This window comes from Ammodytes marinus, assembly GCF_949987685.1.
Source record: "Ammodytes marinus genome assembly, chromosome: 12".
Taxonomy (NCBI): domain Eukaryota; kingdom Metazoa; phylum Chordata; class Actinopteri; order Uranoscopiformes; family Ammodytidae; genus Ammodytes; species Ammodytes marinus.
The window spans coordinates 28545680-28560878 of NC_137216.1; the positions used below are offsets into that span (position 1 = coordinate 28545680).

The 15199-nt window shown below is 38.0% G+C and overlaps 1 protein-coding gene across 3 annotated transcripts; it reads left to right on the forward strand.

The window, feature by feature from the left end:
• The first annotated feature begins 74 nt into the window (after window positions 1-74).
• Window positions 75-13055, forward strand: LOC307258431 (MOB-like protein phocein). 3 transcript variants are annotated; one of them, XM_080037960.1, is made up of 9 exons: window positions 75-182; window positions 3101-3256; window positions 7161-7223; window positions 8517-8617; window positions 9339-9381; window positions 9889-9975; window positions 10363-10442; window positions 12085-12196; window positions 12651-13055. In XM_080037960.1, exons 1-9 carry the CDS (start codon window positions 180-182, stop codon window positions 12783-12785), a joined length of 780 nt encoding a protein of 259 aa, XP_079894086.1. In that variant the 5' UTR covers window positions 75-179; the 3' UTR covers window positions 12786-13055. The 3 variants fall into 3 exon arrangements, with proteins under 3 accessions (XP_079894086.1, XP_079894084.1, XP_079894085.1); XM_080037959.1 differs by lacking the exons at window positions 75-182; window positions 3101-3256 and adding an exon at window positions 5745-5819; XM_080037958.1 differs by lacking the exons at window positions 7161-7223; window positions 8517-8617; window positions 9339-9381; ... (2 more) ...; window positions 12085-12196; window positions 12651-13055 and adding exons at window positions 3963-4052; window positions 4661-4866.
• The last annotated feature ends 2144 nt before the right edge of the window (window positions 13056-15199 follow it).

Here is a 15199-nt window from a genome sequence, read left to right on the forward strand (position 1 = left end):
CATTTTATAACAGGTGTTACAGGGATTCTGGCATAGGATTTTGGGTTTGAAGGCGGACAAGTTAAGGACAGGGGTAGTGCGCATGCGTAGAGAGCCTTCTGTAGATTTCTTCCTACTAGTCCCCTCACGTGTGTCAAACCTTCCACGCCGTCTCACACACAGACCCACACAATCCAGACATGGTAAGACACTTTAAAACCTCATTCTTATGCTTAAAAACGATCTATTGATGTAGACAGTATTGTGTTGTCGTGGGTCTTTAAGTCGCGTTGCTAGGTTACTGGTAGGTTTAGCAGCTAGTGTGAGAGTCGCGAGCTACAATTTTTCAAAACGCCGCCTCGCAAGGTCAAACAGACAAGAGGCATGGGATTTAAATGAAACATCAGCTAAATACAGACATATTTATTCTTCTCATACGTGATATAAATATGACTTTAACCAGTGCGAACGCTAAAAATAAGGGTGCGTGTCGTGTGTGCAAGTCATGGTGCAAGTATGCAGCTACATAACCCATTGTTTTAGCCCAAGGTTTTTCATGTGTTACATAAAAAGTATTCCCCCCAGTCGAGATCTGACTGTCATCCACTTAAATCTATCTATCTATCTATCTATCTATCTATCTATCTATCTATCTATCTATCTATCTATCTATCTATCTATCTATCTATCTATCTATCTATCTATCTAATTAAGAAGATGTAGCCTACTGCAATATAATGCAAGCAGCATCAAAAATTAAAGCCTCCAAAAATTCCCAGTTGTAAAAGGTAAACGTTAAACCCTAATATTTATAGAGGTGAGGAATTGCTGCAGGGCATTTTCAAACTGGCAACTTGAGGGTCCATTTTCTTATTCAAATAATAATTTGGAGACCATCTCTTGTAGTATTCAGCATTCTATCTATCTATCTATCTATCTATCTATCTATCTATCTATCTATCTATCTATCTATCTATCTATCTATCTATCTATCTATCTATCTATCTATCTATCTATTTGACAGATGTGCTTAGAAATTAACAGTACAGCTAATATCCTGACATTCACCTTTGCAGAAGCCATATGTAGATGCAAATGAAGTGTCTGAAAATATAGTATTCTTACTAATTTGGAACAATTACCTTTTTTAAATCATAATTCTTTGCCATATTTGCACTACACATGCCCTAGTGTTGGGGGGGAGGAGAAATGAATGAATGAATGAATGAATGAATGAATGACATGTATTATGAAACCACTTCCTGCTTCCGCTACGTAGCCTGTGACCTCACTATGACCTCACCATATGCAGCGTATGATGAAATCCCTTTAAACACATCAACAGCAGCTGGCAGCTCATGCATTATGATATCTCAAATGCTATCCCACAAAAACAGACTTCTAATCAAAGTGTTAATTATTACAAGAGATACAGACAGCAAAATATCATGTGAGGAAGAAAATGGCCTCACAATTTGCCAGTGTATTATGTGTACATTAATTATGCCTTGAAGTAAATCCTACCCCTTTTTTATAAACATTACAAAGTTTAGCCTTTTTTAAATTTACTATGGTCATTTTTGGAGGTTGTTGTTCGTAGATAGATAGATAGATAGATAGATAGATAGATAGATAGATAGATAGATAGATAGATAGATAGATAGATAGATAGAAATACAGCAGAAGAATAACGGTTCTTGCAGCTGGCATGTAAAGAAGAAAAAAACAATAAAAACATTTAGTTATTATATTAACCCAGTTGTGCAACTTGTAATGCCTAATGAAATACTGCAGAGAGAGAGAGAGAAGTTTCTGGAATACCTAGACAAACAGGCCTTGGGTCAGTGTTATCTTTCAGTTACAAAACCTTGAGGGGGATGGGGGGGGGGGGGTTGCAAGGCTACATAAGCTTTTTTTTTTATATACTATCTATGGGCTACATCAGCTAGACTACAAGGCTGTTGGCTTAGCTTACAGGGTTTGTTTTAAGTTTTCTCGATTTTGCAACTTATAACTAATTCCCTTTAAAAACGAAAAACTCCCCAAAAATAAATCCTATGATACTTTTTTACTACGTTTTAATCAAAGTATTTTATCAGTTAGGCCTGGTCCCTTCCCTGGTCAAACAGTGACAATGAATGAGTAACTCCATCTTTGTTTCGTCCCAACCCCCACTACCCTCCTACCTTCTCCCAAAACAACCTTCAGCCCAAGGTCACTGGTGCATCTGCCGATTTCTGTCTGCGTGTCCTCCCCCCATTCTCTTAGACACACACACACACACACACACACACACACACACACACACACACACACACACACACACACACACACACACACACACACACACACTCACTCTTATCCATTCATTTACTGCCTGCGACTTTCTGACATAATGAAGAAACGATGACTTACGTTACCCCTTGAATTTTTAAATAATTAACGTGAACAAAAGGCAGCCTGTGTGGATAAGCGGCTAGTTAATTGTTCAGACACTGTTTTTAGTTAAAATCTCAAGCCTCAAATTCCCTGTCCTTCTTTTAACATTAACCACAGAGCAGCCACTAGTTTTACAGATTAATCATTCCTGTATCCTTAACCAGAAGATTTTTGTATTTAAAAACACTAAACTCTGAGCTTGTGCATAGTATCATCAGCCATGTGCTTAGAGGCTTAAGAGTCAATGTAGTCAGGATTCCACTGTCTTTGGGTTTTGTGTAAGACTCAAAAGCGCCCCCTTGTGGTATTAGATTTAGGATTTAAAAACTTTATTTAACACATACACATGATGCAGGATGTGCATTTAATTGGTGAACTAACTTAATGTGAAAATGCTTTAAGAACAGTTAAGCATATCAAAATGCGTGACATGAAATGTAGGGTTAGGATTAACAGGACAGCTGGGCCAAGGAAAGACTGAGGGAAGAAAAACCTCATTCATTATATTATAATAGCAATTTTATTTTATAATGTATTGTTGAAGTATTCCTTTAACAGTATAAATTGTGCAACAGGTACAACAATTATTGACTCCTTGCAGCAAATGTCAGGGCTATAAATAAAATAATTATTTCACATTAATTTGATTTTCTTTGCTCATTTCTTCTGTGTTCTCCTCCAGGCCTTCAGAAAGTTCCTTCCCATGTTCGACCGGGTGCTAGTGGAGCGTCTCATCGCGGAGACGGTAACTAAGGGCGGCATCATGCTGCCGGAGAAGGCTCAGGGCAAAGTGCTGCAGGCCACAGTGGTAGCAGTGGGACCAGGATCTGTCAATCAGGTAAAATAAATAACCATAGAAATATTATTTCAAATGTATATGTGCTTTATCCTAAAAATAAAAGAATATAGTATTTAAAAAAGATATTCTTAAATTATTTCAAAAAAACAACGACAACAATAGAAGAGTAGCTACCCCCTCCCCTCTTTTATTTGATTTAATTTTATTTCTTTGTGTTTTTTTTTTGTTTTGTTTTTTCATATTGATTGTTTATTTTTGTTTCTTGTAGTGTATATTTCGTGTTGTTGGGTGTGAGGGTGGGATGTGGGTGGGGTATGTTCGGGGAAAAAAAGGGGTAAAAATTTGTAATCATTGTGCTACAATTTCTTTGTTACTAACATTTAATAAAAAAAACTTTGAAAGAAAAAGATATATATGTAGATCATTAGATGGTGCGCTTGTGATGTAGTGGTTAGAGCCCCCCTCCCCCCTATAGAGTCTCAGTCCTCTTCACAGCAGACCCGGGTTAGAATCCAGCCCGGGTCGTTCTCTGCATGTCATTCCCCTCTCTGACCCCATTTCATCTCTGTCTCTACACAACTGTCTAATAAGTTTAAAAATCCCCCTCTGTCAGTGTTTGCTGTTGAATGAGTATACACCATGGTATGTTTAAAATTATAGTTTTATAATGACTGAATAAAATAACTAGTATTACTGCTCTGAGGACTCATGTGTAACTTTTAATTTATTTTATTTTATTTTGCAGAAGGGGAACTTGCTGCCGGTCAGTGTGAAGGTTGGAGAGAGAGTCCTTCTACCAGAATACGGCGGAACTAAAGTCAATCTGGACGACAAGGTAAAAATGCATTACACAGGCTCTTGATCTTATTCATTTAAAGCTGCAGTGCGTAGAATTTATTGCCATTTTTTCAGAACAGACTTGGTAGAAAATGGAATATAATATTGATTTAAGTATTTTTTTAGTAAGTATTATCATTGGACATAAAAGTCTAGTCTTTTATACCTACATAGGAGCGGGGCGCTGAGGCTGCCATGTTGCACCGCCATGTTTCTACAGTAGCACAGAACGGACAAACTTAACGGCCTTACACGTTTTTATATATAGTGGGCGTCCTGGGGAAATGCACCTGTTGGAAGACCAAGAAGAAGAAGAAGTGCTATAGAATAAATAACTAAATACATCTTCACCTCATCACTTGATACTGTGGAAAGACTTGAGGCAGTGGTGGATGATGCCATCTTTAGTAACTATAGCTTCTTGTCCTTGAAGGCCACCATAGCTTCTGTAAATTCTCCCAAAAGGAAGGGTTAGCAATAGCAAGGGAGCGTTGACAACAAGAATCTCCCCTCTAAATGGCGCTAAATTTACACACTATACCTTTAATTTTCCCCTCTTTCTTTGTGCTAATATCTTGTTTATTTTTTACTCTGTTTTTCTTCCAGGACTATTTCTTGTTCCGTGACGGAGATATTCTCGGTAAATACACCGAATGAGTCTTCGTGTGTGTGTCGCAGTCCCTGTCATCATCCCCGGAGAGAAGAAATTATGTCGACTCCATCATGTCTCGGTTTTGCTTTTTTTTTTTACGTTATTGCAATTGTAAATAATTCTAATCACATTTTGTTACAATAATAAAGGTGAACTGTAAACGGTGGTCTTTTTGTCTCATGATTCTATACTTTGTGTGGTCATAGTCTGCAGTTTATATTCAGTTTTTATAAGGCAAGGCAGGTTTATTTCTATAGCACAATTCAGACACAAGGCCATGCAAGGTGCTTTACAGGGGGCAAGATTACAATACATCAAGAATAGAATACACATGAGAAAAGCAAATGAAAAATATGAAAAAATTTAACTTTTAAATAAAATAAAATTTGCAGGTTAAAAGGGAAACAGAAAAGTCTTCAGATTTGATTTAAAGGAGCTCAGAGTTGCAGCAGTTTTCTGGGAGTTTGTTTCAGATATTTGGTTAACTGCAATGTACTTGTGATAAAATATTGTAAAGTCAAGCTTGACTTACTAAACTGTCTGCAGCTTTAGACAGTGAAATGATTATTTTTTTCTTTTATACTTCTGTTATGAAGACATGTCACATATATAATAGATGCACCACATCCCCACATTTAACTTGACCTTTCTAGTTTTAAAGTTTAAAATTACACAGTATAGTAAGGATGAAATAAATTCAAGCTAAAATTGGATTTTTTATTCTAAGTTTTAATAAAAATATATGCAATGCAGCAGGTATAAGCTCAAGTTATGGCTTGTCTTTGTTAGACATGATTTTTTTTTATACACTACAAATCAGAAAGGGTGGTAAAACGTATTCAATTATGCATTTTTGTCCTCTGAAATGTAGTGGAGTACATATATAACGTGGAAATACAAAAGTAGAGTACAAGTAACTTAAAACTGTCCCTAAATGAGTAATTGTGTATTAAGAAGCACTCCACCTGACCCCAAGACCCGAACTTTGCCGAAGTTGCCATTCGTTTTCCGATGTTATCCGAGTCGTGACGAACATCCGGGCATTCTGTCGCGATGGTCATGGCGGAGGGTGCTGCAGTTCTCAGGAGGAATCGGCCTGGAACCAAGGCAAAGGTGGGTTTAAACGCTTTAAAAACACCACGAATAAACCCCGCAATAGTCCTTTACACTGTCTTATTCGAGTCGTTTTGTGTATTTGTCGATTTACTTTACGCTAAGACAACATTTACAGTAAGAGGCCTAAACCTAGTAATGCTAACATTAGCCTTCTTTAGCTTCAAATGACTGTTACCAATAAAAAAACATGTCGGTGCTTCGTTTGACAGGGATTGTTAAACCAAATTAAAAAGCACATAAGGTACATTTAGTGATTGAAGGTTACACGTGAGGTTTTAAACACAACACACACACACACACACCCGGTTGGCTAACTTGCCACCTAGCGTTAATGCTATTATCTTCTTTATTTGTCAGGAAGTAGTCGCACCCCAGCAGCTGCCGTTATGTAAATATTAAATAAATACGTTAATGTTTTTGCTTTGATAGATTAATGCTTGATTTAGAAGTGATCCTGACACGTGTATTGTCTCACACACACAAAACAGCGATCTAAATATACGTATAAATAACAGTAAACAGGTCGGTAGGCCTATGTAAATAAAGTAGTGGAATATATTTTATTCACTATCTATGAATATATAGGAGAACATTCAATTCAAGATTCAAAGTGTGTATTGTCATATGCAGAATAAGAAACTTGTTCTCAGTCATACAACGAAATTCTTCCTTTGTTTTCCACAGACTGAATTCCAAGAAAGAAACATTAAAATATGCAATACAGAAAATGTGTATGTTGCTGCTGCTTATAAGTGCAGAATATTGTACATGATTAAAATGCAGTGGTCGTGTGAACAGTATAGGTGGTGCAGTTTGGAATATATATGCGCTTGAGATGTAAACATGTCATAAATGCATACAATATTTTATACAGGGTTTCTGCGATCCTTCTGAATGTCTATTGAAGACTAAAATTGACATGAAAAAGGACCTTAAATTGCCTTCATAATGTTCTCTGAACGTTGCTAAAAAAGTATTACATTTTACTTGTAAATTCTTGCAGTAACCCTGTATATACACATTTTATTTTATTATTTTATTCACTTTTTTAATGTGTATTCTATGCTTGATGTATTTTAATCTTGATGTATTTCGTGACCCTGTAAAGCACTTTGAGTGGCCTGAATTGTGCTTTATAATTAAACTTGCCTTGCCTTACATAACTAAAACAAACAACTGGCAGACACAATTTGACAATGCACTCAGCATAACATAGGCTGTGTCATTAGCCTGAATCTGGCTAGCTTACGTTAGTCGATAGCTATGTGACATTGTTTAACTCATGCTTTTTCTATGATCTGACTGCACTAAAAATGTCCCCTCTCGCTCTATGTATAGGATTTCTACAACTGGCCCGATGAATCATTCGAGGAGATGGACAGCACACTTGCTGTACAACAGGTGTGTGTGTGTGTGTGTGTGTGTGTGTGTGTGTGTGTGTGTGTGTGTGTGTGTGTGTGTGTGTGTGTGTGTGTGTGTGTGTGTGTGTGTGTGTGTGTGTGTGTGTGTGTGTGTGTGTGTGTGTGTGTGTGTGTGTGTGTGCGCGCGTTAGTGCGCCCCACCCATTTGGTCTACTAGTCATGGTGATATGCTGTATCCTTTGAATGGTGGTGAATGGCATAATTGATAAAATTGCATAACAAGCTCTTTCATAATGCACTCCATTGACGTTTATATTTGATAAGTATGCATTAAGGTCCTTTTGAAGTAGGGCAGAACTGATATGGATTTCTTGCGGACTAGGCGAAATCCGATAGTAGGGAGAAAAATTGCTAACCCATTACAGATATATCAGCAGATAAAAAAAGGAAGGTATAAAAAAACAGCTTTTTTATGTCTTAAATACATTTCAAACACTTGTGAAAATATAAACATTTAAACCTGCAGTGTGTAGAATTGTGGGTTTTATTTCCTAGCAGATTTTGTAGAAAGTAATTATAATATCCATAAGTACATTTAATTTAGTGCATAATAGCTGAAAAAAAAGTTTTGAATAATTTTTTTTCCCCTTAGAAAGGATCTCATATATGTCCATATTTCTGCATATTTTGGACCAAGGCCTAGTGCCGCCATCTTGAAAGTGTCATAGTTGGAATGTCATCAGGTGCATTGTTTAAAATTTAGAATTGTTCTTGTCCTTGAAGGCCACTGTAGCTTCTGTTATTATTCAAAAGGGTTGGGGTTACCCAGGGAGTGTTGCATTCTAGAACTTTGTAGAACTTTCTTGATGATGTCATATTACATACTGCACCTTTTTAATATATAAAAATGAATATGTTGCTGTGAGGGAGAGTGAGTGAGTGAGTGTCTTTACTTAAAGGGACACTGTGTAACATTTTTAAGTGATTTATTAGCTAAAATCAATATCCTCATTCATAAATGTGTCCTCATTGGTGTAAAATGACCTCTGCCAATAATCTGAATTATCCTCCTGAGCGGAGAATTACAAATATTAATGTTACATTTTCTACATTGAGCAGGCAGGTCTTATGGAGGCATCCATGTTTTTGGAATGTCATCAGGAGCATTGTTTAAAACTTAGAATTGTTCTTGTCCTTGAAGGCCACTGTAGCTTCTGTTATTATTCTAAAGGGTTGGGGTTACCCAGGGAGCGTTGCATTCTACAACTTTCTTGATGATGTCATATTACACACTGCCCCTTTAACTGTGTGTCTGTCTCTGTCTCTGTCTCAGTACATTCAGCAGAACATCAGATCAGATTGCTCAAACATCGACAAAATCCTGGAGCCTCCGGAGGGGCAGGACGAGGGAGTGTGGAAGTACGAACACCTCAGGTATGAACAACAATTTTTCATTTTTCATTTAACTTTTATTTATCCTCGAGAGACCAATTGAGGGGTGACCCTCATTTACAATGACGTCGAGTTCAAAACAAATTCAAAGGGAAAACAACAATACATACAAAATATTCAATGCAAATACATCAAATACACAACAACAGGTGAAGAGAAAAAAAAACTATTGAAACATTTACACAGTGGTGAAGAGTGGCAGCAATTAAAATGAAATGGGTGAAAGTACAATATAGCCTAATTAAAACAGTTACAGGTAGAGTTTGGCAGATTTAAGATAGTTTGTTTAAATTGGTTAAAGGATATATATACAATGCTGATAGGAAATCATCTGTATATGTACCTAGAGTTTCAAAGGGTTCGATCTAGGATTTTTGGACTATTTCTCGATACACAATATATATCTCGATATATTTCAAATCTCCTCTAGAGCACATCATAAATGCTCATATATTGCATAACATCACGCCAGTAATATGATTTAAATAGTGTCTGCAAAATGTGTCTGCACTAACGATGCATTAGGCTACATGAAACAACATCTTGTTTATATTCTTTAGTGCTTTCTATTGGAACAATTTGAAACTTGACCAAGTGCCTGGAAGCTGAAGTATAAATCGTAGTCACAACTGACAGCATTACTCTGTCGTGCTCATGTTGGTTTTCTAATTGAACTGAGGTCTTGTTCTGTTCTTGTCTGTAGGCAGTTCTGTCTAGAGCTCAATGGACTAGCTGTAAAACTGCAGGTAAGTGACCAGTGACGTCACTCATTAGCGATATTAAAAATATGTTTTTTTAATAAATATTCTTATTCAAGATGGATACGATTTTAAGTTTTAAACCTGCAGTGTGTCGAATTTTGGGTTTTATTTCCTAGCATATTTTGTAGAAAATAATTATAATATCTATAAGTATATTTAATTTAGTGCATAATAGCTGAAAAAAATGTTTAGATTTATTTTTATTTTCCTTAGAAAGGGTCTCATATATGTCCATATTTTTGCATATTTTGGACCAAGGCCTAGTGCCGCCATCTTGAAAGTGTCATAGTTGGAATGTCATCAGGTGCATTGTTTAAAATTTTGAATTGTTCTTGTCCTTGAAGGCCACTGTAGCTTCTGTTATTATTCAAAAGGGGTGGGGTTACCCAGGGAGTGTTGCATTCCAGAACTTTCTAGAACTTTCAAGAACTTACTTGATGATGTCATATTACACACTGCACCTTTAAGTAAAATATGTTTTGTCTCCTCCAGAGTGAGTGCCACCCAGACACCTGTACCCAGATGACAGCCACAGAGCAGTGGATCTTTCTATGTGCTGCCCACAAGACACCCAAAGAGGTCGGTGTATACCAGCTCTAGAAATAATGAAGAGACCACTACAAATGTTCAGTGTCTCTCGTTTGACTATTTATAGGCATATGTTTGAGTAGAATGAACATTTTGGTTTTATAATATAAACTACGTCCAAAATTTCTACCAAATTCCAATACATTTTTTGTCATTAAGAGCATTTTGAATTTGAATAAGTAATGTAGAGATGAAGATGTTAGAAAAATCCAGTCTGGTATTTTTTTCCAGAGCTGTACATTTACATATTTAAGCAGCTGTGTTTCTTTATTGCCTCCCATGTACACTTTCACTAGTCTTGATTTTTTTTTAGTGAAGGGAAAATGGATTTTTTTTTCTTAATCTAATTGTCTGTGTTTTGTGCTGTTGTATCCTCAGTGCCCTGCCATTGACTACACCAGGCACACGCTGGACGGAGCTGCCTGTCTTCTCAATAGCAACAAATACTTCCCCAGCAGGTCAGTCAGTCATAGTACAAACACAATGAGATAACTGATTTAAAGGTGGAGTCAGTGATTCTGGAGAACGCTTGTCGTCAAAATCACCTTTTTTTGTTTGTTGTCAAAATCAGTGAATATCTCCTCATGATCCGCTACCTGTCTGTACTGTCTGTGCGCTGACAACAGAAATTCAGTGTTAGTAGACAGGTAGCGGATCATAGGGCGACTGTGGCTCAGTTGGTAGAGCGGGTCGGCCGATGATCAAAGGGTTGGAGGTTCGATCCCCGCCCTGCCACCTGTGTCATAGTTGTTGTGTCCTTGGGCAAGACACTTCACCCACCTTGCCTTGTGTGAATGTCAATAGTTAGCCTGCTATCGGTGTACGAATGTTTGTGTGTGAATGGTAACGTGGGAAAGGAAAACAGGTCTCCCTTGCAAAAGAGTCTTCGGTCTCAATGGGATTTACCTGTATACATAAAGGTTAAAAAAAAAAAAAATTAGGAGATATTCACTGATTTTTCTACAGAATCAAAACCTTTTTTTAATTGGTTTAGTCACAATATTTATTTATTTATATTTATTCCCGTAACAAATAAAACCTTGGCAGTAATGTAAAAAAATAACTGTGATCTTGCAGACTTGTCAAATTCAGTGCCTCCTGCTCAGTGGAGGCCACTGGCCAAAATGTCTGCTACAGTGAGTGTGTAGTTCATGGGCCCCACAGTCCAACACCATGACTACTGGGGATAAATATGTACTACACACATTTCAGTTATAATATGATTCTAAATTTATTTTTATTTTTTTAATAATTTTTATACAGGTATATCCCATTGAGTCCGAAGACTCTTTTGCAAGGGAGACCTGTTCCCATTTACACGTTACCATTCACACACTCATTCATACACCGATAGCAGGCTAACTATCGACATTCACACGAGGCAAGGTGGGTGAAGTGTCTTGCCCAAGGACACAACAACTATGACACAAGTGGCAGGGCGGGGATCGAACCTCCAACCCTTTGATCATTGGCCGACCCGCTCTACCACCTGAGCCACAGTCGCTCAGACAGTCATGGAATCAATGCTACTATTGCATTTGATTATACTGTATACCCCAAAAAACAGACAAAGAGGTTAAATATGTAGGTGGTTGCATTAATGTAATAGGTCATTGCTTAGATGTTTAAAATCCAAGTCAAATTTCCCCATATCTCTTAACAATCCGCTACCTGCTCGTACTGTGTGTTTGCTGAATAAAAAGCAGGTGTCAATACACAGCCTAGGCTCTGTTAACAAAGGGTACGTTACCAAAGGGGCCACATAAACGTATACAGAGCCTAGGCTGTGTATTAACACCGGATTTTTGGACAGGTAGCGGATCTTGAAGAGACATTTACTGATCTTGACAAAGTTATTTTGACAACAAGCGTTCTCCAGAATCACTGACCCCACCTTTTTAATTTGGGCTACAACATTGACATATCATAACCTTTTCAGCTGTTCAAATCCTGTATACTTTCTTAACTCCACCAGCACTTGCTTGGAAGTATATTGATGCCTTTTATTACCATTATTTCTGGAGTGGGCCTTTGTTTTGTTATGAATAGTTATATCATTTTCCACCCCTCCCCTCCCCCCTCCCTGCTGTGTCTCCCCAGGGTGAGCATCAAGGAATCCTCAGTGGCCAAACTGGGCTCTGTGTGTCGTCGCATCTATAGGATATTCTCTCACGCATACTTCCATCACCGCCAGATATTTGACAAGTATGAGGTAGGTGCAAGGCTACACTCATTCCAAGGGCCTTTTTTACTGAAATGCTTTATTTTCTCTGGACCAAAGATGTCATGCTTTATATAAAGTTGGCTCTCAACCAGATTAAGCTGTTAACCGTGCTAGGGCAAGATACAGATGCCTATTGAGTGTGCCCATAGATTATATTGTTTTTCTGCAATTTGTTTTTTTGTAAAATTGGTCTTTAATTTTTTATTCCGTGTGGCATCAAAAAAGTCTTAACTGGTGTTAAGCTGTATCTAGTTTTTCTATGTTAAAAAATCAGAGACCACCAATGCTGCAGAACCTCATTGTGTGTGTGTGTGTCTCTCTCTCTCTCTCTCTCTCTCTCTCTCCCTCTCTCTCTCCCTCTCTCTCTCTCTCTCTCTCTCTCTCTCTCTCTCTCTCTCTCCCTCTCTCTCTCTCTCTCTCTCCCCGTCCCCCCCTCCCACAGAATGAGACGTTCCTGTGCCATCGGTTCACGCGCTTCGTGATGAAGTATAACCTGATGTCTAAGGACAACCTGATCGTTCCCATTCTGGAGGAGGAGGTTCAGAACACCTCGGCAGCCGGGGAGAGCGAGGCCTGAATACAATACACACACACACACACACACACGATACACACACACACACGATACACACACACACACACGATACACACTTTACACACACACACACATGGACAGACATAAACACCCAGGGACAGACATAGACGGACACACAAACAGGGACAGACACAGGGAGTAGACACACACACACACACACACACACACACACACACACACACACTTTACACACACACACACACACACACACACACACACACACACTCACACACTTTACACACGCACACCCCATGATGGAATATAAGGGCCAAAGTTGAAAAGAACACAGAAATTACAAGAAAAAAATATAAATTTTACGAGACGAAGATATTAATTTTTACCAGAACAATAGTTGTAATATTATGAGAATGAAGTCCTAGGGTTTAGGCTGTGTGTTATCTTAGAGGAGATATATCTTCTATTCCGCTGCATTAAAAATGAGGAATGTGGGGCATCTTGTGAAGCCTACTTCTTTCACAAATAAGGAAATGCTTAATCTTTCTTCAAGCAGTGGGTGACAGGGACGCTGCCATTATTAAAACCCTCTCCCCATTGTTTTATAAGTTACCAGTAATAGGCGTATACCTTTTATTCTTGTAAAGAAATATCGGCTTTAGTCTCGTAATTTTATTAATTTTTTTTTCTCAACATAGCCCTAATACTCTGACGTACACACACACACACACACACACACACACACACACACACACACACACACACACACACACACACACACACACACACACACACACACACACACACACACACACACACACACACACACACTCTGTCTATATAATCTAATTCTATATACACACTACAGTGTATTAAGGCTCCTGTCTAGCTAGTAACACTGTCCATATGTCCCTCCACCCTTGTCGCCCCGTGTCTTATCTTTCAAAGGAAGCGAATCGGTAAAGAAATCAAGGAGCCGAGAGTTAAAGCCAGAACGAAAAGAATATTATTTTAAATTTTTATTTTCCCCTTTCTCCCAAAAATGTCCAATCAGTTGTTTCTGGATTTCTCTCTCTCACACTAACTCCCTCCTTTACGTTTTAACTTTCTTCAAGCAGCTGGATTTGCAAAGAAAAAAAACCCTGAACAAAAAAAATTACCTATGTAATCATGGTGACTTGTATTGTTGACAAAGGCACACACACACACAATGACACCCCACTCAACCCCAACCCCAATCCCCACCCCACCCAACCCATCCCTGTGTATATAAACCAACCCACTATTTCAACCTTATTCACTATTTTCTGATGGTGTCTGTTTTCACCCTTTTTCGTGTCGGCTTTTTGTTCTATATTTGCTTGTCGCGAACCAGCTTCTTTTTTTTCTTTTTTTTTTCGGGGGGGTTGTTCCAAATGAAATGGATCACTAAATTAGCCTGCTGGACTTCAATAAATAAATATTAAAATAATAATGCTGTTAAATAAAAATCACAGTTTAGGTCTGTGTGACTTTGTGTGGTAATAGTGAACAAAGACTAAACTTAAAGGTGGAGTCAGTGATTCTGGAGAACGCTCGTTGTCAAAATCACTTTTTGTCAAAATCAGTGAATATCTCCTCTAATGGTGTGTGTGTGTGTGTGTGTTTGTGTGTGTGTGTGTGTGTGTGTGTGTGTGTGTGTGTGTGTGTGTGTGCGGAAAAAAAAATATACGCAGCCTAGGTTCTGTAAACGGGGAATGTGAACCCGTTGTCAGCGAGCTACAGTGGGTCAATTCGAACCCCCTTTGTTTACATACGTTAACAGATCATAGGCTGTGTATTAACAGCGTATAGTTTTTTCAGCACACACACACACACAGTACAGACAGTTACCGGATCACGAGGAGATATTCACTGATTTTGACTAAAAAGTGATTTTGACAACAAGCGTTCTCCAGAATCACTGACTCCACCTTTAATCTCTAGCTTTTTGTACGTGTACTAGCAGTGGGATATTCTGTCTCTTTGGCCTCTGAAATATTAGAATAAATGTCAGAGTATTTTTAGGACGACTTGTTGGCTAGCTCTGATCCTGCTTTGTGACACGCCCCCATTTTTAATACTGTGTAAAAAAATGTGCCCGAAATTCCCCCATTTCGACGTATACACAATAGTAACTACAACAAGAAAACTGAGATGCTGTATGCTAGTATTTACAACGATTTAACACGACGTGGAATGGGGGAACAATTCGGCTACATATACACATCAGAGCACAACCTCCCTCCCTGTCTTTTTACCCTCTCCCTCATTAAGTTATTTTGTGGGAGGAGTCTTGTCAATCCAAACCCACTTTTTTTTTTTTTTTTTTTAAATGGACTAAACAATTTTGTTACTGTCGACATTTTCATGATGTCTGTTAATAAAAAAGACCTATTATTCAAACAGCTGTGTGGACATTT

What these genes read in the sequence shown, in the direction of transcription:
- LOC307258431 (XM_080037960.1), top strand. An exon ending in GCACACTTGCTGTACAACAG is followed by an intron (nt 7,224 to 8,516) that starts GTGTGTGTGTGT and finishes TCTCTGTCTCAG; the next exon opens with TACATTCAGCAGAACATCAG. An exon ending in TGGAAGTACGAACACCTCAG is followed by an intron (nt 8,618 to 9,338) that starts GTATGAACAACA and finishes TCTTGTCTGTAG; the next exon opens with GCAGTTCTGTCTAGAGCTCA.